A 24,703-nucleotide genomic window follows, 5' to 3' on the forward strand; every position below is an offset into this window, starting at 1 on the left:
GAAATTTTCCTCCAATTACTCTTTGGAGTTCTATTTTTTCCGTTTCTGTACAGCGAAGTGGCGGATTTGCCCTTTTTGGCCACGCGTTTCATTTGTGCTGTTCAGCCTTCCCATTCTTTTCCCTCATCGGTACCCACGTGTCCGTTAGCTTCTAAGCAATGTCGACATGTTAATCTGATTCCAACAGTTATTCCCTTTTCGTTTTTGGTGGGGAAGGTGCTCGAAGGCTCTTCCATTTTCTTCCGTTGCTTTTCCTTTTCTCTTCCTCTGTTTTTGTGTGCTTTTCTCCCTGCATCAATCCTAGGTGTTTCCCTGCTTCTCTCCACCTCCTCCTCCGCCCAAGATCCACTGGTCAGTCTGGTTTCTCTGGCTTTTTCAGATGGTGCCCAAGATTTCGTCATGGAGGAGATGAATGATAGTGGTCAATCGGATCTTGAATACGATTTCTACCGCGAGACTTGCCCAGAAACTGAGACCATTGTGAGGTCGACGATGGCGCAGATTTACTCCCACCAGATGAATGTCTCTGCTCAGCTGCTGCGCCTCTTGTTCTGTGACTGCTTCATTCAGGTACATCCCAAGCCCCAAGATTCTTTTTTCTCTTCATCTTTGTGGCTATTTCTCATATGGGTTTTGTTCTTATTGCTCTACTTTTAATCTTGATGCTACTTTTGTTCATCTTTGAGGGTTTTTCTCAAATGGGGTTTCTTCCAAATTATAATCTTGCTCTGGGTTCTCTGACTTTCTTTATTTTTGTGTGGGTTCTTCTGAAGGGTTTTTGTTTTGATTGTTCTGGATTTTTTGGTTTCTCCTGTGTTCATGGAAAAGTTTGGAACTTTTTCAGAAATTCTCAGAAAACTAACCTTTCCTTTAGTTTCATGGTTTCTGGTGAATTGGGTAATTCCCAAAATTAACTGTGTGGTTAATTTGAGCTTGCTTTTTATTTTTATTTTTTTGGAGGAGCATTTTTGCTTACCATTTAGTACGGTGTATATGTTTACCATCCTATTTATCATCGTTAGATGAGTTTAAATTTCAAGATTCGTATAATGAATAAGCACAAATCTTAAAATTTAAACTCATCTAACGATGATAAATAGGATGATGAACATACATTACACTAAATGATGGTGAACAAAAATATATTTTTTTTTTTAGGTAGTATTGATGTGATATCAGTAGCTTTATTATGAGATTTGATGACAAAGATGAAATCTTTGAGCTTGCTTTTTATTTATATTTTTTTGGGTAGTATTGATGTGATATCAGTAGCTTTCTGATGAGATTTGATGACAAAGATGAAATCTTTGAGCAGCGTGGGACTTGGGTTAAGTGTGGTTTTTCGATGCTTTTTTTTAGCTTTGATTGCAGAGCTTTACTATTTACTGTGGTGGACAAAGAGGTTTACCAACAGAGAGATTGAGGAAATAAAATGTTTATGCATATTATTATGAATTTAATATATTTTCATTTATTTAAAAATAGAGATTAATTGTAAATATAATACCTACAATATTTAACATAGCTTTTTTCCCAATGTCATTTTCCAACGCCTAACGTTTGCTTTTGTTTATGCGTTTGATTGAAGTGTTATTTCATTTTTTAACGCTTTTAATTGATTCATGTTTATGTTTGAATCAGTAAAGAAACGTTGCTAATGTTGTACCTGTGACAATGCAACGTTGATATGCTTCTGTGTTAATTTGGCTTCAGTTATTTGGTAAGAGAACTTATTTTAACCTTCCAGTTTAATTCATTTTGTGTTATCAGTTTTCTTAAGTGGAAGCAATAAGTATGTTTTATACAACATATTTTAAATAATTACATAAAAGATGATTTTCTAAAGATTGATGTGAAAATTTATAAACTGAATTTAAATTTAAGAAACGCATGAATGAATTTAGCAAAGAAAACAAAAGATGAGAACTATTTTAAAAAATTTTAAATGTGTTCTAGGGTTTAGTAAGAAAAGTTGTTCCATGAGTTGTGTTTTGAGGTTTACGTTTATCATGTGAATAGAAATATGAATGAAATGCACATACATTATTTTTAATATTTTAAGAGATGAGGTTTATTGTCTGGAGAAAATAACAGCATCCTTCCTACATGTTAAGTTCATTTATTTTTTCAATTATTATGGAGAAAATCTGAGGCCAAGTTCTTCGCTCTTCTCAGTTTCTGCTGCTGATCGGCTGTCATCACACTGTGTAATGAACTCTTCTTCTTCAAATATATCATCTTCTGATTGTGTAATCTTCATGGTCTGTTTGGTCTCTTCCATTTCCAATTTTATTCTTGCTCTTGGTTCTCTGTTTGAAGTTGGGAAAAACTCATATGTTGCTTTTACAGTTTGATTAACAGTTCTTAATTAGAATTGGCAAATTCTTTTACTAGACATTTTTTTTACTCATATTTCTAACGTTGGAGGTTCATTCTGATTTGAGATGGAAGTTAATGTTATCAAGAGTTTAAAATGTGATGTAAGATAGAAACTATTATGATTTTGTAGAGAAAATAAGCTTTTAAATGAAACTAAGCTATAAAAACAAAGTCAAGGTTAGGTTAAAGGGTTTAAGAGAGTAAAATTGGGATTTTGAAGGGTTAGAGAGGTATGGGTGGGATTGGTTGAAGGATTTGATGGAAGGTTAGTGCCTATTCTTTAATGGTCACGTGCAAAAATTAAAGCTGACCAGCGCATATCAAGTCCTAAATATCAACGGTGCCCTTAATTTTGGTCGTCTACTGGGAACAACAACGACATTGTATAGTATATATCTTTCATAAAGATCTAATTGGATAAATAGTTATGTAGTCATTAGTCATGAGGTATTCGGAAGATAGTTCATTTGGTATAAAAATTTGGATTTAAATCCTTTTGATGAAGTCTGATAGGATCTATGCTCAAAATTAAGACATACGTTATTTTTTTCATTAGTAGTCCACACTTGAACCTCACATGTGAGGCTAAGATGGTCATTTCATCTCTTCGTGAGGAGCATCAGAGAAACATAGATTCCGTTCTCAGAGAATTGAAGGGAGCAAGCAAAGATGGGGAAGCAAGGGTTGAAGGCCGACAAGATCAACAGCTCTTCTTCTTGTTTGGAGGAGGACCCAAATCCTTGTCCCATCTGCCTCGGACCATAATTCAAGATTCTTACCCTGACAAGTGTCTCCGTACAATTCCCTCCCTCTCTCAGTTTCTGTTTGGTTTCAGTTTCCATATTTTGTAGCATTTTCTCAGAAACCAAACAGCGCATCAAATTAAAATTTTCTTTTTAACTCTTATTCGGTGTTGGGTTTGATTGATCATTATTTCAAGTTTCATGAATTGGGTTTCTCCAAGAATTGGGATTTTTTTTTATGAATTTGTGTGCTTTAGCAATTGATGGAACTTGAATTTCGTTACAATGGATTCCGTATTAAAGAATTACTTTCAATGGAGAAATTAAAAAAAAAAAAAAGGTCTTGATACGAGCTTCAGATGTTCAATTTACGTTGGGCAGCTTTCCAACTGTCCATTTGATAGGATTAAGTATTATGTTTCCATTTTACCCAAAAAAAAAGTATTATGTTTCCCATGGTTGATGAGCTAAAATGACCATCTTAACGTCAAGTGCAGGGCTATTAACGGAGGAACAAGGAAAGTTTTAATTTTGGGTATAAATTTTAAAAGACTTCATCATAGGGGTTCAAATTCAAACTTTGTTACCACATGGACTATCTTCCGAATACTTTATAATCACGGGACTATTTGTTCGATTAGGCCTTTTACAAATAATAACGGTAGTGAATTAAATAGTTAGTTGTTAGGAAAAAAAGAGTCAATGAGAATCAAATCCGCATCATAGTGCATAACTATGATTCATTTCCTGTAGTACAGCTTTATCTGTAAAATTATATATTTTTCATTAATCACGCTTTGGCCTCAAAGTCGTCTGTCCAATCTAAAATATAGGTCCTTAGTCTTGTTTACATTACATATTAAAGCTCCGCGTTTTGAGGCGCTTTCTCTCTCCCTCTCCCCCTCTCCCTCCCTCCCTAAATTACAAATAGAAAAATTGAAGCAGGAGTTTTTTAGGAGCAAGGGATTGAATTGAAGAATATGGAAGGTCTCAAGTTATGCTTTTTTATAACCACGACAAGTGGTTCAGTAGAAGTACGTTAAAATTCCAAATCAAGTTTGCTCCTTGGTCTTAGATTCAAGGCATGAAGCTAGTAAAATTACTGGTGATTCATTGGTTGAAAGTTTTGAAAAGACGTGCTATTTGAACATGGTCAGGGGTGAGTTGAAATGCCTTTAGAGATATGTGCTATTTGAACATGGTCAGGGTGGGTTGAAATGCCTTGAGCCTTTGAATTAATCCTATCCTTTGGGGTGTGGGTGGGATAACTCAGGCTTCGGCAAAAAAAAACAAGTTATGCTCTTTTATGACTAAGACCAATTTTCTTCAATGCTCCAGACTAACTTTTTTAACGAAGCGGGAGATATAATTTGGACTATTTAGTAGTATAAAAAATGACTGATCAATATTAAATTCAGAAAAATATTATTTTTTCTTACTTGCCAGTTTAATGCATATAAAGCCGTAGTACGGAGTAGTTTGTGTTGGAGAGTTGACTTTTTGTAATTAGTTTAGTTACCTTTTTTTGAGTCCTTATAATCAGATTCTAATTAGGTTATTTGATGTTTATTTCTTTTCTTGTAAATCACTCTTGTACATTATATATTTTCCTCCTTGGTGAGAAGAATGATATCAGAAAATTAAGCCCCAAAGATAAGCTCTACGGTGGAAACAATTTCATCCTAACCGATCCTACCCCTATACTAAACACTACTACCCTAACTAACCTTACCATGAATCCTCCTATTTCGAGTTCTTCCAACATGCCTCCGGAGTCCTCAGGTAACTATGGTTATGCTTTTAATATGAATAATTGTGATACTCAGTCCGATTGGATTATTGACTTCGGTGCCACAGATCATATGACTTATGACCCCACTGATTTATCTTGTGATACTGTTCCACTTCGATGAAATATTACAAATGCTAATGGTGTCACCTCATCGGTAACTGGTGCTGGCACTGTATGCCTCACGCCTACCCTCTCTTTACCGCATACACTACTTGTACCTTCACTAAAGCATAAATTAATGTCTCCTGGCCAAGTTACTAAGCAATTGAATTGTTGTGTACTATTCTATCCGAAGTTTTGTCTTATTCAGGATATTCTCATGAAGGAGATAATTGGTCGTGGTACTAAAAGGGGGGATCTCTATTTTATGGACGATGTCAGTACAGGACAAGTCAATCTCGCCCAAAGATCCGTTGATCACAAACGGCATCAAATATGGTTATGGCATCACCGTTTGGGTCATCCGTCTTTCAGTTATTTACAACATATGTTTTTGGATTTATTTGTTGGTTGTTCGGTTTCAGACTTTAAATGTGACACTTGCATACTTGCCAAGAGTCACCGCGTCTCTTATCCATTGAATTATAATATAAGTGATATTCCTTTTAGTCTTATTCATTCGGCCGTTTGGGGACCATCTCCGATTACTACTTCATCTGGTATTAGGTGGTTTGTAACGTTCATAGATGATTGCATACGGATGACATAGTTATACCTTCTTAAGCATAAAAGTGATGTGTTGCTGGCATTTAAAACATTCCACACCATGGTTCAGACATAGTTTTCTACTAAAATCCGGATTTTGTGTTTTGATAATGGTGGTGAATATGTTAATAATGATTTTACACATTATTTAACTAATACGGAATCCTCCACAAGACTACTTGTCCTCAGACTCCTCAATAAAATGGGGTGGCTGAGCGCAAAAATCGCCATCTATTAGAAACAGCTCGATCGTTATTGATTGGGGCGGATGTTCCCCGCTTCTCTTGGGATGTTGCTCTTCAGACTGTCACTTACCTTTTCAACCATATGCCATCCAAAGTATTGAATTTTCTTACACCTTTGCAAGTTCTTGCTACATTCGTGCCTCTACCGTCCGTTTTGGTGCTCCCACTGCGAGTTTTTGGATGTGTTGCCTTTGTTCATCTACATAAAAATCAACGGACAAAACTTGACTTATGTGTTATCCGGTGTGTTTTCATGGGGTAAGGATTACATCAGAAAGGGTACCGTTGCTACCACCCTCTTTCATGTCAGATGTATACTACCATGGATGTTACTTTTTCCGAGTCTGAGATGTATTACTCTTCGACTTCTTTCAACCCTCATCTTCAGGGGAAGCCACTGCATGACGAGCAGGTTTGGACCATGGCTGCTGCTACCATTGATCTTCCGTTGCCACTATTAGCCAAGCTCGCAGTGGTTGCACTGCCAGCCCAGCCAACAGAAGCAGCATCGCTGCCCACAGAACTAGCAGCAGGCACTGCAGTGTCGTGCTCACCCACGGCAACAGTGCTGCCACTTGCCGATCTTGAGACTTCTACTAATACTACTCCCCCTCGTCTCAAAATATAGTACCACCAGACGACCATACTCCAGAGAATATTCCTGAGGTAAGATCTACTATCCCTATTGATGTATCCGATGTTCCGAATTATCAATTACCTTTCAGGCATAATCGGGGAAAACCACCCAATCGATATTCACCGGAAACAACGAAAGGCTCTAAATATCTCATTGCCAACTATGTGTCATCACATAAATTATCAGAACCTGGCAAAGTTTTTGTACAACAAATATCCAATGATAGCACACCAAGTTCATTGAAGGAGGCACTATCTGATGATCGATGGACCAAGGCAATGGAAGAAGAAATGGATGCATTTCAGAAAAATCAAACATGGGATTTAGTTCTGCCACCTCGAGGAAAGAAGAGAGTGGGATGTCGATGGGTGTACACCATCAAATACAAAGCTGATGGGTCGATTAAACGATACAAAGCACGATTGGTGGCCAAAGGATACACTCAGACGTATGATGTTGATTATACAGAAACATTTGCTCCGGTAGCAAAGATTAAAACGGTAAGAGTGTTACTTTTGTTGGCGGCTAACTTGGATTGGCCATTACAACAATTTGATGTGAAAAATGCTTTCTTACATGGTAATCTTAAAGAATAAGTGTATATGGATATTCCACTTGGTTATGCATCGGTTTCACAACCCGGACTGGTGTGTAAGTTGAATAAGGCATTATATGGATTGAAACAATCACCTCAGACATGGTTTGGTAGGTTTCAGATGGCTATAAGGAAGTATGGGTTCAGGCAGAGCAATTCCGATCATACACTTTTCTTGAAACGTCGAATGGGTAAATTGACAGCATTTATTATTTATGTGGATGATATGATTGTTACAGGTGATGATAGAGAGGAAATCTCAAGGCTGAAAGATTACTTAGCAACTGAGTTCGAGATGAAAGATCTTGGTGGATTGAAATATTTCTTGGGTATAGAAGTAGCTCGATCTAAACAGGGTATATTTCTATCTCAAAGAAAATATGTTCTTGACTTGTTAGCTGAAACCGGAATGCTTGATTATAAACCGGCTGACCCCTTATAGTCCAAAATCACCATCTTGTCGTGCACCCTGACCAAGTTCCCACTAACAGAGATCGTTATCACATGTTAGTTGGGAGGTTAATTTATTTATCTCACACCAGGCCTGATATTACATACGCAGTAAGTGTTGTTAGTCAATTTATGCATTCTCCAAGTGAGGCACATATGGGTGCAGTTGAACGCATCCTACGATACCTGAAGTCCTCACTAGGTAGAGGTATCATGTTTTCCAAGAATGATCATTGCCGAATAAAGGGTTACACCGATGCAGATTGGGCAGGAAACGTTACTAATCGTCGGTCCACATCTGGTTACTTTACATTTGTGGGAGGAAACTTAGTGAGAAAGTGGTTGCTTTATCAAGTGCAGCAGCGGAATACAGGGGTATGGCAAAAGAAGCATGTGAACTATTATGGCTTCAAAGGTTACTTGGTGAACTTGGGTATCCTTCGAATTCAGCCTCATATTTATTTTGTGATAATAAAGCAGCTATCGATATCTCACACAACCCAATTCAACATGATCGCACAAAACACGTGGAAGTTGACAGACACTTCATTAAGGAGAAGTTGGATGGGAATATTATTCAATTCCTGTTCATAAAGTCAGAGGATCAATTAGCGGATATCTTAACTAAAGCTATTGCAAGTCAAGCGTTCTACAACTCTCTTGTCAAGTTGGGCATGAACGACATTTATGCACCAACTTGAGGGGATGTGTTGGAGAGTTGACTTTTTGTAATTAATTTAGTTACCTTTTTTTGAGTCCTTATAATCATATTGTAATTAGGTTATTTGATGTTTATTTATTTCCTTGTAAATCACTCTTGTACATTATATATTTTCCTCCTTGATGAGAAGAATGATATCAGAAAATTAAGCCCAAAAAATAAGCTCTAATTAGCAGTTTGGACTATTAAATACTTACCCAATTAAGACATACAAGTAGTTTGCTTCTTTTGTTTATCTTGTTTTATTTACTTGAATCATTTTTATGAATATAATTGACACTCCCTCTGGTAGTCTGGTTGCAGAGAAATTGTTGTGCCAGCATTTTGTTTCGCCAAGGGAACGCGCCATGGAGTTGTGTTAGAGCATCTCTAAAAGACCAGGCAATTTACTAGGCGAATTAGATTTGTTGCTGCATCAGCAAAACATGGCTCCAAGGGACTAGACAAATGCTTAGACAAAAATACGTTGCGGGTTCATGAGGTAAAATACGGAGATGCTCTTATAGTTGTGTTTGAGTGGTAGAAAGTGTAGTGATTGGGAACTCTGTGTGGAAACCAAATTTATAATTTGTTTAAGTCATGTAAACCCCAAGACTGCAGCCCTTGTGAAAACCAATCTTTGAGATCAGACCAAACTGTAGCCTTTGTACTCAGGTATATGATACTATTGAGTAGCTATTGGCATAAGGAATAAATACACTAACCAAGCGAGGACCATATCGTTGCATCTCCTCCATAACAAGTATTAGGAATCCTTTTCCTCAGGAGCTTGGATTGAGCCATCAACAAAGCCAATCTTATTTTTGACGTTAAGACCAATTGTCATGGCACGACACCATGGCATAGTTATCTCCATCAAGAACCTTGGAGACAAGATGAAGTCCTAAATGATCTGAGGAATGTAGGAAGTATGGATCAGATGAATCCATGGTGTCTGTAGTAACCGCAAAATTCGTATTTCATTGATGTGGCCGTAGAGTCAAACTTATACAGGAAATAGGAATCTATACAAGGCAATTTACAATACTTGGGGACTACTCCAAGTTAATGAGACAATAAAAAAAATTACAATAATCTTAAATCAGTTACAATTAAACCAAATCGTAATAGGCAGCTTCCTAACTGATTTCATGGTTATGTGTGTTTCAATTCATCTAAGGCTTAGCTGCAAACTGTATGTATAGTTGATGTTATGTTATCCAAACCAGAGTTCAACGTCTCCTTTTCACTGAGTGGAACCCTACTGCCCTCGCCGCCAGTCGGCTTAGCTTTGGTGAATCTTCGCCACCACGAATCGTGCGGAGGACCGAGCTAGTGTTCTCATTCATCATTCTCTTCATTTTCTTTCTGCTCTAGAATTCTGAATTTCAGGTACTTTTTTAATTTTGTTATTGTTTATTTTATTTGATAAAGAAGGTGTGCATTTGGTTACTTTTATGAAGCAGAAAATTTGATGGGAGAAATGATCATCAATTTATAGACCAAGAATTTTAAGGTCTGTTTGGTATCTTATCCAAAATTTTTGGTTGTTTCTAAAAATAATTTTCAAATAACATCACTTGAAAACAATTTTCTTTTAAATCTCAAAATTTTAAAAATTTGTTTGGTTGAATTTTTAAAAATAATTTTTTTTTTTTAATTTTGAATTCAAACTTCATTGTACAAAAATTGGAGGAGAGAAAGAATTGGGAAAGAGAAAAGAGAGAGGAAATAGTTGGCGAGGAGAGAGAAAGACAAGGAGAGGACGAGGAGGATAGGGAGAGAGCAAAAAATTATGATGAGAAGGTGAGGAGTGAGAAGAAAGAGAATGTGATGAGAGAGAGAGACAAGATAAAGGCTGAGGATAGAGAGAAGACAAGGTGTGACGAGAGAAGAAATAGAGGGTTGGGAGAGAAGAAAGAGAGTTGGGAAGGAGCAAAAGAAGATGTTGAGAAGAGAGCAGGAAAACTCTAAAAACTCACTTTTAGTGTTTTTAATAACTTTGGTAACAAGTAATTTTTCAATCGTAAACTTTTATACTTTTACATATATGATATTTAGATGATGATTAAGATCCTTTGACTTTGGTCTCTGTCATTATTAAGAAAGAGGTTGTGACGATGCTTTTTTTAGTACATCGATATTTTTACACATTATGAGAAGAGGTAGTTCGGCTAAGCCATACAATGGATAACTTAATTTGGTATCGAATTCGTCATCTACGAATTCTACCAAACAAGAATTCAAAGCCTATAACTCAACAAGTATTTTTAAGAAATAGCCTATATTTTTAAGTTAGTTTTGAATCCAATTTTTAAAAAGAGTTCTACTAAACAAGAATTCAAAGCCTAAAACTCAAAAAGTGTTTTTAAAAAGTTGAACTCAAATAAAATATCAAACAAACCCTTAAGTAATCATCAGCTTCACCGCATTCTCATGTTAAATTTCAGTGTTAAAAAAGAAAAAACAACAATAGTATGTACATCTTGTTGGAAGAATTCTCAAAAGTTAAATTAAGAATATTGCCAATGAACATGCATTATGAGATCCTGAATTCATTGACCATGCAAGGGTTACAATTACAGTTACAATGTTTTTTTTATTAGTGCATCATTGATCCAAAACTAAGGAAGAATCTTATTACAAAGATATATGCACCATGTCTTTGTTATAGTACATAGAATTGTAATTGTAAACCAGAAGTTAGTATAGCTTTGGTTAGAATTCACATGAGAGATTACCAACGATGGTATTTTAGTTATAAGCATAAAGAAAAGCTTAATGAAATAGAAGTCACCCCAAATTTATTATTAGATTTTGGTTATCTTGATAAGATTTTTATTAACTATAGCTCTCAATTAGAAAATTTTCCGTTTAAGCGTAAGAAAGTAGCAGAAGATTACTTAAAAGATTGGAAGAAAAATTGTATAAGTTTATCAGAAGTCCTCCAGAATGGTACAAACATATGCACAAGGAAGAGGCAAGGCATATAGCCATGGTAAATGAAAAATCTTTTAGATTGTCCTCTATATCACTGCATAGATGGACTCCCACACAACACCACATTTTGAGATATCATGTAGCTCGAATGTCAGCCTTGGAGGAATTTGAAGATTTTAATTATGTAATGTTGTTAGTAGCAGAAGACGAAGAGATGTATATTTACAACAAAACAAATATATGTCATCAGCCTTACTGCAAGCCTCAAAATTTTAAGGAAGAAACTGCATTAACCTATTGCAGATCAAAGAAGATAGTCTAATAGAAGTAGAGCTAGAAGAAGGAGATGATCAATACTAGAACAATATGACAGACGAGGAACAACACAACGTCGATAACATGAGAAAGGCATAGAAGAGCTGGCAACAGATAAACAAAGTTGAAAAAGCAACACAATAATACAAGTGGAGAATATTTCACAGTAGCACCATGCAAAGCTACTTACAATACTTCAAGTTTCAGACAAAAGTATAAACATATCTGCGAGACCCGCCATGTTGAATGAAATAATGACATACGAGTAGATAAAAAAGAGAACTTGACCTGAACTTTTCATACTAAAAATGTCATTTTGATTAAAAATTAAATTTTGAAAGAGCTTTTCATTCAAACCTCTTATTTAAATAATTACTGTACACCTATTAAAATGAATTTCTTTTCTCTTAGTAACACAACCATTACCATACATTAATTTTCACAAATGGTGTTCATGTTTTGTTAACACATAATTTTCGTTGCTTGTGATTCTTTTTGTTTATAAAGGGAGATAACTGGTGACAAAGGGAGACAATTGATAGCAAATAAAAACAACTGGTAGCAAGTCAAGATTATCCACTCCTTCCAAGTCTGGAGAGACTATGATTTTTAAAACCACCACCCTAACCCAGGTGCACCCCTTCCTTTTGACATCCCTGCCCGTCACCACCCTCCTTCACCCACCCAAAATCCAACTGCAGATTTCCTAAATCTCCGAACCCGGGTCTCCTGAGATCTTCCTAATTATCTGCGCGAGGCACAAATTAAGCCCCCTCGCCGTCACTACCCTCCCCCACCCTCCCAAAATACCAAAACTATCCGAATAATATAAACTTAAAATACTAATATTCTTGAGTGGAGGACCGAGCTAGTCTTCGCATTCATCATTTTGCTCATCATTTTCTGTCTGCTCTAATATGCTGAATTTCAGCTACTTTTTGAATCTTGTTATTGTTTGTTTGATTCGATAAAGATGTGCATTTGGTTACTTACTTTTTAAAGCAAAACTTTGATAAGAAAATTGATCATCAATTCATAGACCAAGACTTTTTACGTATTGATCAACTTCACCGCATTTTGCATGTGAAATATATAATGCACTCAAACTCAAGTCTCCCATTAAATTTATTTAAATTATCTAAATAATTTATCCAACGTAGGGTGCAAGATTGGGTATTGGTTTTAGGTCTCATTCTGGATCTTATGTCTTGCCGCGTAATTAAATTGACGAAAATCTCAGGTAGAACCCATGGTTTGTTATATTCAGTTAATCTCAGTTAACATATTTTTTCAGTTCCATAACGAAATATAACCTCTAGGTTGCACAGACACAGACACGGATACAGCGACACGAAAAATCTTAAAAATAGGACACGGACACTGTTAAAACACTGCAATTAAAATATAATAAATTTATAATAAATATAACGTATATTAGAAGTAATAATGCGAATCATAATATAACAAAACAATCGTGTTCGTCACATTCATTCATTATACATATCATTGTTGTAAAAATCTCCACCTAGAACCGCCTAGGCGCTAGGCGGCTGGCCACTAGGCATTTGAAAATTAAGAAAGTGCGCCTAGACCCGCTTTGATGTCCACCTAGGCACCCGCCTAAACCCGCATATGTCCGACTCTCACTTAGACAGAAAATCAATAACTTTCTCTTTGCATTTTATTTTGTCAATAAAATGTAGGAGACTTGGAAGAACACTCATTATGTGCTTGTTCCTCATGTCCTAAGTGTGTTATAATACTTTATAATCTATACGACATTTTATTTTGCAATTTATGTAGGTCAATATAATTATGTGTTTTTTAAGTATAAATAGGTACTTATTTATATAATATATAATAAATTTACTTAAATCTGCCTAGTCCGCCTAAGCCTGGTCGTTTAAGCACTATGCTCCAACCGCCCACCCAACTAGTGCCTAGCATCTTTTAGAACCTTTATACATATTAGCTAAATTAACACAAACTTAATATAGAATGCAACTGGAGTGAAGCATCAACCACTCACCTCCAATTAAAATAGAATGCAACTGGAGTGAAGGCCGTAGAGAGGAAGATGGGAACAGAGGGAAAAGAGAAATGGAGGGAAGGCGCAGATTATAGAATCAAGTTAGGTTAGGTCGGGTTGATTTTAGGCTTTAGTGTTCGTATTTTCAAATTGTCCCAAATGTTCCGATGTTTCCTGATCAAAATATTTTCTAAATTTACAAAGAAATGCTCCTGCTGTGTCTTGATCGTGTTCAATCCGTGTGGCGTATCAGAGTGTCCAACACACCGACACTTTGGATTTTAAAGTGTCTGTGCAACCTAGTCTAAACTGCATGAAATTTCAGAAGATTAAAAACACACAACACTTCGAAGTTTCAGAGTGTCCGTGCAACCTAGTCTAAACTCTCTGAAATTTCCCGGGAACAGATTTTCTAATCCTTTATTTATTTACGCTTGGAAATTCGGAAAGGATATTTCAACTCAATCAAGAGCTGTCCCCTGGCCCCAGCCATGTGAACAAAGACCAGTCCCAGAGTGCGTGGACTGTAAAGGATGTCTTGGACAAGTGTGGAGTTGACGAATAAATATCAAGCACCAACGTCAAGCGTGTGGGTTTAGGTATAAAAACGTGTCACACGGGAACACGAGAAACACAATACATAATCGAAAAAGAAAAGAATATCTAGAACAGTACAGCATTTGTTCTGACGAGTGATTTTCAAATAGAGCAAGCAGCAGAGCAGCAAGTGAACCGAGTTGATCATGTCTTCACCAAAACACTTGCAATACCTTCAAGTAACAATTAATCAAATTAATTAATTAGAAATTCAAATGGACAAATTTGTAAACATTTTCAGACTCGACAAAATTAGCCAATTGGCTAATGAAATGGACAAATTTGCCAAATGCCCATGGAAATTCAAAATTCAAGAACCACAAACATATGCATAATACATATAACAAAAGAAATTAGGAAAAACCTTTACTTTCTGGTAGCTCCTCGGAGCGGCCGACCAAATGAAGCTAAAAGGCATTACGCGTTCTTTAATGGTCATGTGCGAAATTGCAAGTGTAAAGAAAGGATTATAAACTCTGCACCTCCAAAGTTGTTATTAGCTCCGATTTATTTGTGCCTCATACAAAGGCGAAAAACTCGCGAACAAATAACAGATCATCATGCAACTCAAATCTATTACATTTCTTTATATGCTCCTGCTGCTGTCTGCGTTGCCACTGATCAAAATGACATCAATATCTCCGCGAAAGCAAGCAGAATCGCTCATCAAATGGAAGGACGGCTTGTCTTCATCATCATGGCCACCTTCGCCACTCAATTCATGGTCCCTCACCAACCTCAACACCCTCTGCAACTGGACCGCCATCGTCTGCACCAAAACCAGAACAGTCTCCGAAATAAACCTCTCCGTTATGAAAATGTACGGAACGCTGGCTCTTTTCGACTTTTCCCTTTTTCCAGATCTCACCTACTTCGACCTGAATGGTAACTATTTCCGAGGGCATATACCATCTGCCATTGGAAATCTCTCCAGGCTCACAACTTTGGAATTGGGCAACAAATTTTATGAAGAGCCTCGTAACCAATTCACTGGCCCAATTCCGTACAGTATAGGTTTGATTTCTGGTCTTCAACATATTGACCTGAGTTGGAATCTTCTGGAAGGGAAAATTCCACCCCCTATAGGACAATTCAGGGAGCTCCAGTACCTTGATCTTTCATTAAACTCATTAAACTCTTCAGTCCCTTCTGAGCTTGGTCTTTGTACAAACCTCTCTCACTTGTCCCTATCTTCCAATAAACTCAATGGCAAACTGCATCTGTTCTTGTCCAAACTTAAAAACAATAGCTTCAGCGGAACCATTTCAGCAGAAATTGGGCTGTTGACACAATTGCAGTATCTAAGCCTTTATTCCAATGAATTCAGTGGAGAGTTGCCAAATGAAATAGGAGATCTAATGTCGTTATCCACACTCGATCTTGGCATGAATCACTTGACGGGGGAGATTCCTCAGAGTCTAGGCAAATTGACTCAACTTCAGCAACTCTATTTGGACGATAACCACTTGACAGGGGAGATTCCTCAGAGTCTAGGCAAATTGACTCAACTTCAGCAACTCTATTTGGACGATAACCACTTGACAGGGGAGATTCCTCAGAGTCTAGGCAAATTGACTCAACTTCACGTACTCTATTTGTCCGATAACCACTTGACAGGAGAGATTCCTCAGAGTCTGGGAAATTTATCTCAACTTCAATACCTCAATTTGTCAGCTAACAACTTGACAGGAGTGATCCCATTAAGTTCATCTGGTATGTTGGACCTTAAGCAACTTTCATTGTCTAATAACAATCTGACAGGGGTAATAACAACTCATCTGTTTCTCGCCGTAGGCTTAACAGGTTTGGTCAACTTGGATCTCAGCAGAAATTCACTATCGGGTGCAATACCATCAGAATTGCTCATGCTCACAAGATTACTGTCTTTCAATGCCTCACACAATAATCTCTCAGGCGAAATCCCATCAGCATTAGATCACATGTTGTCTCTACGTAGCTATGACTTTTCATATAACAAATTGACAGGGCCATTCCCAACTTGTGACATTTTCAATAAGGCGCCAAAAAGTGCTTTTGTTGGTAACCATGGCTTGTGGAGTCATGCAGAGGGACTAACTGAATGTAAGTCCTCCAGTACAAATTCCAAAAGTGCTAACAAGAATATAGTATATGTTTTCCTTTTTTCCTTTTTCGGTTTCGCAACGGTTGCAATTGCCATTGCTTTCCTTCTTATGTTTCACAAGAGGTCCAAAAGCCGGCCTCAGGTAATCAAAACTTCTCAGAACTTTGAGGATTATGAATCAATGATATTGCAAGAAGAAGTGAAATTCACATTTCGGGAAGTTGTCAAGGCCATAGACGACTTTCATGAGAAACACTGGATTGGGAGAGACAGATTTGGAAGAGTATACAAGGCAGAGCTCGAATCAGGTCAAGTTGTTGCAGTGAAGAGGCTTAACACGAATGACTCTAATGACATTCCAGCAATTAATCTCCGAAGTTTTGAGAATGAAATCCGAACTTTGACAACTATCCGGCATCGCAACATCATAAGGCTATATGGCTTTTCTTCAAGGAGGGGTTGCATATTCTTGCTTTACGAATACTTACAGAGAGGCAGCCTCAGAAAAGCATTGTATGGGGTAGAAGGGGTTACTGAACTTGGGTGGCCAACAAGGGTAAAAATTGTGCAAGGACTTGCTCATGCACTTTCTTACCTGCACCATGACTGCTCACCACCAATTGTTCATCGTGATGTAACTGTTAATAATGTATTGCTCGAGCAGGATTTCGAGCCCCGACTCTCAGATTTTGGAACAGCAAGACTGTTGAGTATTGATTCATCCAACTGGACCAACATTGTTGGTTCGCTAGGATACATGGCACCAGGTAATGTAAAATTTTAATGTTCCACAATTTTGTACTATCTTTTGTAGAGCTGACATATTTTCTTCTCTTTATACACAGAGCTTGCATATATTATGCAAGTGGCGGATAAGTGTGATGTTTATAGCTTCGGAGTGGTGGCACTAGAAGTCATGATGGGAAGGCACCCTGGGGATATGCTAGAGTCCCAACTATCAGAACCATCAACGTCAATGAATGAAAATGCAGAGTTGCTTCTGAAAGATGTGTTAGATCAAAAGACTAGAGCCTCCAGCCAATGAATTGGCAAAGGCAGTGGTGCTTGTAATGAGTATAGCATTGGCTTGTATACGGACGCGTCCTGGGTTGCGTCCGACGATGCATTTTGTGTCACAGAAACTATCAGCTCAGAGTCTTTCTTGCCTTCCCGAGCCATTTGGTATGCTTACCATCAAGAAGCTATAGGCCCTATAAAACTAGGAGAAATATGTAGCTCCAACTTCAGATTAGAATTCTTGCTACGAGCAGTCTATCAAATAAGGAGATGTTGTGGAATTTTATTTTTTTATTTTTATTTTTAATGTTTACAACGAACTTCATAAACATGTAATTGATATCCGCACCGCCCTGATTAATAGAGTGTTGCAAATTGTGTGGCTGAAAGATATAGTGTTTAGCTCTGTGAAATTCGTACTTGCATAAATAACCAGTTACACACAAGTATTATATCGAGATACTTCCTTAATTATTTCGGAGGTGCAGATTTCCCAAACCTTTCTTCATGCTTGGAATTTTGGAAAGGATTTTTCGACTCAAAATCAGGAGATGTGCGGTGCTAATGTTGATTGACGCGGTCTAATCTTCCCGCGGCCCCGTCTATTTGCGCAGACTGAACAAAGTTCAAAGATGTCTTATTTTTGAAAAATTCTTAGGTGGACGGCTAAAGGATATGGCACGCAAAATGATTGCTCACGTCAAGTCATTTTAGCAGAGTTGAAGTTTAGCAGGAGAAATTTTTAGTTGTGACGGGAACACGGATGGTACACATCGTGTTTTTATGTAAGTGGTGAAAAATTTTAATTTTTAAGTTATTAATCTTGTAACACATATATTCCATTATTTATATAGAGACGTGGTGTACCATCTCGTGTGACGGTCATACTGAAAAATCTCTTGTTTAGCAACGTGTGGTTAAGGCATGGAAACGTGTCACAAGCAAACACGACGAACAAAAAGATAAGAACATCTAGAAGAGTGCAGCAGATGTTCTGACGCTTGATTTTCAAATAAAGCATGCAGCAGCAGCAGCAAGTGAACGGAGTTGATCATGTCTTTACCAAAGCACTTGCAAAATCAAGTAACAATTAATCAGATTAATCAACTAGAAATTCAAATGGAAAAATTTGTAAACATTTAGCCAATTGGCTAACGAAATTGACAATTTTGCCAAATGCCCATGGAAATTCAAAATTCAGGGACCACAAACATATGCATATAATAAAAAGTAAATGAACAACAGAAAAACCTTGCGACCAAAAAAACAGAGGAAATTCAGAAAAACTTGTACTTTCTGGTAGCTTCTCGGAAGCCGACCCAAAGAAGCTTTCGGCGGGCCCGGCAGCGGCAATCCATTGAGCTTATTGGAAGTCAGAGGCAGCAGAAGATTAAAGCGACACTGATCAAAACCATGACATTTCATTATATTCTCCTGCTGCTGTTCGCATTGCCACTGATCAAAACGACATCAATATCTCCAGGAAAACAAGCAGAATCACTCATCAAATGGAAGGACGATTTGTCTTCATCATCATGGCCACCTTCGCTGCTCAATTCATGGTCCCTCACCAACCTCAACAGTCTCTGCAACTGGACTGCCATTGTCTGCACCAAAACCAGAACAGTCTCCAAAATAAACCTCTCCGGTATGAAAATATACGGAACACTGGCTCTTTTCGACTTTTCCCTATTTCCAAATCTCACCCACTTCAACCTGAGTGGCAACTATTTCCGAGGGCCTATACCATCTACCATTGGAAATCTCTCCAGGCTCACAACTTTGGACTTTGGCAACAACGTTCCTTATCGAAGTCATAACCAATTCTCTGGCCCAATTCCGGACGGTATAGGTTTGATTTCTGGTCTTCAATATATTGACCTGAGTATTAATTTTCTGGAAGGGAAAATTCCACCCTCTTTAGGCAAACTCAGGGAGCTCCAGTTCCTTGATCTTTCGTACAACTCCTTAAATTCTTCAATTCCTTCTGAGCTTGGTCTTTGCACAAACCTCACCCACTTGTCCCTGTATTCCAATAACCTCAACGGGGAACTGCCTCTGTCCTTGTCTAATATGAAAAGCCTCGTTGAATTGGGTTTAGCTAATAATGTTTTTATTGGTCAAATCCTTCCTTCTTTGGTCTCCAATTGGACGAAATTGGTCTCTTTGAACCTTGAAAACAATAGCTTCAGCGGAACCATTTCAGCAGAAATTGGGCTGTTGACACAATTGCAGTATCTAAGCCTTTATTCCAACGAATTCAGCGGAGAGATTCCTCAGAGTCTAGGCAATTTATCTCAGCTTCAGGGACTCTATTTGTCTGATAACCACTTGACAGGAGAGATTCCTCAGAGTCTAGGCAAATTGACTCTACTTCAGCAACTGTATTTGTCCGATAACCACTTGACAGGAGAGATTCCTCAGAGTCTAGGCAAATTGACTCAGCTTCAGCTACTCTATTTGTCCTATAACCACTTGACAAGAGAGATTCCTCAGCGTCTAGGCAAATTGACTCAGCTTCAGCTACTCTATTTGTCCGATAACCACTTGACAGGAGCGATTCCTCAGAGTCTAGGCAATTTATCTCTCCTTCATGAACTCGATTTGTCCGCTAACAACTTCACAGGAGTGATCCCACGGATTTCAGGTATGTTGGAACTCAAGCTTCTTTCATTGTCTAATAACAATTTGACTGGGGTAATACCAATTCATCTGTTTCTCGCCGTAGGTTTAACAGGTTTGGTCTACTTGAATCTCAACAGCAATTCACTATCGGGTGCAATACCATCAGAATTGGGCATGCTCAAAAGTTTAGCGGTTTTCAATGCCTCACACAACAATCTCTCAGGCGAAATCCCATCAGCATTCTATCACATGTTTAATCTAAGTAGCTATGACTTTTCATATAACAAATTGACAGGGCCATTCCCAACGTGTGGCATTTTCAATAATGCGCCAAAAAGTGCTTTTGTTGGTAACCATGGCTTGCGGAGTCATGCAGAGGGACTAACTGAATGTAAATCCTCCAGTACAAATTCCAAAAGTGCCAACAAGAAAATAGTACCTGTTTTCCTTTTTTCCTTATTGGGTTTCGCAACGGTTGCAATTGCCATTGCTTTCTTTCTTATGTTTCACAAGAGGTCCAAAATCCGGCCTCAGGTAATCAAAACTTCTCAAAACTTCGAGGATTATGAGTCAATGATATTGCAAGAAGAAGTGAAATTCACATTTCGGGAAGTTGTCAAGGCCATAGACGACTTTCATGAGAAACACTGCATTGGGAGAGGCGGATTTGGAAGAGTATACAAGGCAGAGCTCGAATCAGGTCAAGTTGTTGCAGTGAAGAGGCTTAACACGAATGACTCTAATGACATTCCAGCAATTACTCTCCGAAGTTTTGAGAATGAAATCCGAACTTTGACAACTATCCGGCATCGCAACATCATAAGGCTATATGGCTTCTCTTCAAGGAGGGGTTGCATATTCTTGCTTTACGAATACTTACAGAGAGGCAGCCTCGGAAAAGCATTGTATGGGGTAGAAGGGGTTACTGAACTTGGGTGGCCAACAAGGGTAAAAATTGTGCAAGGACTTGCTCATGCACTTTCTTACCTGCACCATGACTGCTCACCACCAATTGTTCATCGTGATGTAACTGTTAATAATGTATTGCTCGAGCAGGATTTCGAGCCCCGACTCTCAGATTTTGGAACAGCAAGACTGTTGAGTATTGATTCATCCAACTGGACCAACATTGTTGGTTCGCTAGGATACATGGCACCAGGTAATGTAAAAATTTAATGTTCCACAATTTTGTACTATCTTTTGTAGAGCTGACATATTTTCTTCTCTTTATACACAGAGCTTGCATATATTATGCAAGTGACGGATAAGTGTGATGTTTATAGCTTCGGAGTGGTGGCACTAGAAGTCATGATGGGAAGGCACCCCGGGGATATGCTAGAGTCCCAACTATCAGAACCATCAACGTCAATGAATGAAAATGCAGAGTTGCTTATGAAAGATGTGTTAGATCAAAGACTAGAGCCTCCAGCCAATGAATTGGCAAAGGCAGTGGTGCTTGTAATGAGTATAGCATTGGCTTGTATACAGACGCGTCCTGGGTTGCGTCCGACGATGCATTTTGTGTCACAGAAACTATCAGCTCAGAGTCTTTCTTGCCTTCCCGAGCCATTTGGTATGCTTACCATCAAGAAGCTATCGGCCCTATAAAACTAGGAGAAATATGTAGCTCCAACTTCAGATTAGACGAGCAGTCTATCAAATAAGGAGATGTTGTGGAATTTTAATTTTTTATTTTATTTTTTAAAGTTTACAACGAACTTCATAAACATGTAATTGATATCCGCACCGCCCTGATTAATAAAGTGTTGCAAATTGTGTGGTTGAAAGATATAGTGTTTAGCTCTGTGAAATTCGTACTTGCATAAATAACCAGTTACACACAAGTATTATATCGAGATACTTCCTTAATTATTTGGTTCGATTTTTCCATTCATTATAATAATTGATATTGTGATTCTAGTAATCTCTGTCAAATATTTACGTAGCTGAATTTTAGGGACCATACTAGCAAAAATGTCCATGCTCTGCTGCGGGTTTTGAAATCGTAACCCACAATTTAATAAACCCAGAAATCAATCAGAGAAAACTTCAAGTAGAATTAAAATGAGTTCTAAATCAGAGAGAACTTCAAATTTCATGCAAGCTTTTTTGTTCTAATTTCTGGGCTTAACAATGCAAGATTGGAATTTGCGTTCGGTTCAAGTACGTAAGACAAACTGAGAAGCAAAATGAACTTAAAAAAAATAGAATCTATACCAATTTGATTATCCGTTCAGGTTCAAAAAGATGAAACGAATAATATTTTAAGTAAACATATGTTAAACTAAACAATTAAAAGTAATAAGTTCATTGAAGACATAGATAACATATTTGGTTCTTTGTACCCAAAATGGAAAACATTTGCTTTCCTGTATGCTTAAGTCCTGGAAATTTGCAATATATAAGAGAGAATATCAGAATAAAACACATTTAAAGGAAAAGTAATAAGAAAAGAAAATAGTGGTTTTACCTATAATCCATGTGAGGAGTAGTCACAATTGACAACCCAGGAACTCTGTAAATCATTAAAAGTGATAAGAAAAGAAAATAGTGGTTTTACCGATAAATAACCTGACCTTTATATCCATTCAATCAAGGCCACATACTCTTACTTAACTAAACTAAGCCTTTATAGTAATGTTATTACCTGGTCCAATTTGGAGGAGTAATTCTTCCTCATCGAAGAAAGAGTCTGAAATACATCTTCACTGTCACAACGCAAATCACAATGGATTCAGTTTTCTCATTTGCTTGAATAAGATAATACAAAACCAAGGTTAGGAAGCATAACACAGGAGCATAAAACTCTAAAATTTAGTTTTCTCATTCCCCTCCACTACAGCCGCACCATCAACACTTCCAAAATCTGGGTTTAATGAGATTAATCAGTCTATTAGTTTTCTCATTTAAACCATCGTGGCATGGACAAATGCAAACACATTCCAGAATTTATTCCCAACTTCTGAAATGAATCGATAAGATTGTGAATTTGATCCAAATTAAAACGAAAAGGAAACGAATTGTTTAAAAAGAGTATCTTTATCATTAAGCACTAAACCCCTTTCCGCTGAATCAATCATATAAGGGGGAGAGAGAAGATAGAACTGAACCCAAAAGGCGAAAGCCTTCACTAACAAAGATACATATTTGTTAAATATGTACAATTATAGCTCTCTACTCTTAAACAGCTCTGCTCAACCTCATTCCAGCTGCAAGTTATTTGATCTTAAGCATTTTGCTTTTCACTTATATAATAAATTGTGTAGATGTCTGTTGAACAAACAATGTTCCATGTATGTTATTTTTTCCCTGAATGACTGCAACCATGGTGATGTTATTGTTTGCACTCGATGTTATGATATTATGATTCGCTAACATGTGGGTATCTATAGAAACCAAATTACTTATAAGGAAAAGACATAACAATGTTACCTTGCCCCATCTTTTGAGTCACATAACTCGAGTTGATGACTGCCATATGCAAAGAAGAGAAGATACATGTTATCACCCATAAATAAACGGTATAAGCCACAATAAACAACATAAGGTGGAAGGGACAACATTGGATAAGTAAAAGTACCTCACCTACCATCTCAAGGGCCTAATGGGGTTGTCACTTGTCAGAGAAAATCCCGGAAAAAGGATATCACCTCAGACCTTATTTCAACATAACATTATTAACATGACTACAGAATGGAGAAATAACAATACGTACTGTTCCCTTGCCAATAGCTGACGCATTTGATATTAACAGATCTTGGTTTCTTTGAACAGATTTGCAGCCTGCTTGTAAGAGTTATCGTCCAATAACAAATACCTTCTGTAATCAGAACCGTATAAATCCACAGAAACTAAAATCAAGAAACGACAACATAAACAAAAAAGAAATTCAAAAAGTAAATAGAAGTACAGTTTATAAAATAAACTTTACAAACAAAATGACATTTACAAGAAGAAAGAACAAAAAGATAAATTCGATCATAATCGAAAGGGGGCAAAAAGCGCCAACCTTGCACAAACCAGTAAATCGATCCAGGTGAAGACCAGAATCACGGCTCTTGGAATTTGAATTGTTGGAAGCTGAAACTTCAGGCTTAGCATCTTCCATCTTCACCATAGCAGGTAGACTCATCTAGACCCTAGCTCAACCAAACCAAAATCAAGATTACCAAAGTTAATTCCAACCGTTAATTTCTACAAAACCATACCTCAAAAGTTAAAACAAAACAAAATTGAAGGGTTTTACATGGATTTGCGACTGCAAGAATTTGAATTTCCAAAAACCCGAAAATCCCGAGATTTATACCCAAAAAAAAATAGAAAATTTCCAAAACCCAGAACTCAAATTCTCATTGTCCGTTTCCCAACTGTTGTAATTGATCTCTTCAGTTACTCGATCTAAATTTCGCTCCAAAAATCAACAAATTTACTTTGCAGAACAGTCAATTAATCAGTGAGAAAACAAATCACCCAAAAGGTAAGAGATTTCCAAAGCCAAAAGGAAATTAAGAGAGAGAAACGGAGGAGAGAGAGAGATCGGAGTACTGTTAGTTAAAGCGTGGACAGCGTCCGTTCTCCGAGCACTGTAATCCCTGAAGATCTCTTCCGCCGTTCGCGGACTCGAGCCATCTCCCTGCTCCTCCCCCTCCTTCCTCTCACCGAATCTCACACCCATTCCTCCATCTGACCGATATCAACCCTACCCTCTGTGAGATGGAAGCAGAAGTCGGGAGCGACGAAAGCAGATTTGTGAGAGAGAGAAGTGGAATTGCTTAGCTAACCCTCGTTCAGGAGAAGCGTTGTAATTCTTCGGGCTCTCTCTCTCCCTCCCTCCCCCTCCCTCTCTGCAGC

The 24,703-nt window shown here is 37.6% G+C and overlaps 2 protein-coding genes, 1 long non-coding RNA gene and 1 pseudogene across 7 annotated transcripts; 3 read left to right on the forward strand and 1 right to left on the reverse strand.

Moving 5' to 3' along the window:
• The first annotated feature begins 143 nt into the window (after positions 1-143).
• Positions 144-3,361, forward strand: LOC137726835 (uncharacterized). Of its 2 annotated transcripts, XR_015962721.1 has the most exons (4): positions 144-570; positions 1,642-1,720; positions 2,176-2,207; positions 2,936-3,361. It is a non-coding gene; the product is annotated as an uncharacterized LOC137726835 (long non-coding RNA). The 2 variants fall into 2 exon arrangements; XR_015962720.1 differs by having other exon boundaries at positions 173-570; positions 2,176-3,361.
• Positions 3,362-14,644: 11,283 nt separating this feature from the next.
• On the forward strand, positions 14,645-24,693 carry LOC148696747 (uncharacterized; annotated as a pseudogene). Its single transcript, XR_015962683.1, has 3 exons — positions 14,645-16,977; positions 17,056-17,606; positions 21,647-24,693. The product of XR_015962683.1 is annotated as an uncharacterized LOC148696747 (transcript).
• On the forward strand, positions 18,638-21,491 carry LOC148696748 (uncharacterized). Its single transcript, XM_088694334.1, has 2 exons — positions 18,638-21,011; positions 21,090-21,491. Exons 1-2 carry the CDS (start codon positions 18,641-18,643, stop codon positions 21,458-21,460), a joined length of 2,742 nt encoding a protein of 913 aa, XP_088550460.1. The 5' UTR covers positions 18,638-18,640; the 3' UTR covers positions 21,461-21,491.
• On the reverse strand, positions 22,043-23,991 carry LOC148696749 (uncharacterized). Of its 3 annotated transcripts, XR_015962681.1 has the most exons (6): positions 23,862-23,991; positions 23,568-23,703; positions 23,285-23,323; positions 22,500-22,560; positions 22,323-22,367; positions 22,043-22,236 (listed from the first exon to the last, which is right to left on the reverse strand). XR_015962681.1 is itself a non-coding variant. In XM_088694376.1 (5 exons), exons 1-4 carry the CDS (start codon positions 23,982-23,984, stop codon positions 22,529-22,531), a joined length of 330 nt encoding a protein of 109 aa, XP_088550502.1. In that variant the 5' UTR covers positions 23,985-23,991; the 3' UTR covers positions 22,043-22,367; positions 22,500-22,528. The 3 variants fall into 3 exon arrangements, 2 of the variants coding, with proteins under 2 accessions (XP_088550502.1, XP_088550501.1); XM_088694376.1 differs by having other exon boundaries at positions 22,043-22,367; XM_088694375.1 differs by having other exon boundaries at positions 22,043-22,560.
• Positions 24,694-24,703: the final 10 nt, after the last annotated feature.

This window comes from Pyrus communis, chromosome 5, assembly GCF_041283825.1.
Source record: "Pyrus communis isolate YQ-2024b chromosome 5, ASM4128382v1, whole genome shotgun sequence".
Lineage (NCBI taxonomy): Eukaryota > Viridiplantae > Streptophyta > Magnoliopsida > Rosales > Rosaceae > Pyrus > Pyrus communis.

Coding starts and splice junctions, on each gene's coding strand:
- LOC148696748 (XM_088694334.1), top strand. CDS start 18,641: ATGACATTTCATTATATTCTCCTGCTGCTGTTCGCATTGCCACTGATC. Junction 21,012..21,089: donor GCTAGGATACATGGCACCAG/GTAATGTAAAAA, acceptor CTTTATACACAG/AGCTTGCATATATTATGCAA.
- LOC148696749 (XM_088694376.1), bottom strand. CDS start 23,984: ATGAGTCTACCTGCTATGGTGAAGATGGAAGATGCTAAGCCTGAAGTT. Junction 23,704..23,861: donor GATTTACTGGTTTGTGCAAG/GTTGGCGCTTTT, acceptor TCTTGATTTTAG/TTTCTGTGGATTTATACGGT. Junction 22,561..23,284: donor GACTCAAAAGATGGGGCAAG/GTAACATTGTTA, acceptor GCGTTGTGACAG/TGAAGATGTATTTCAGACTC.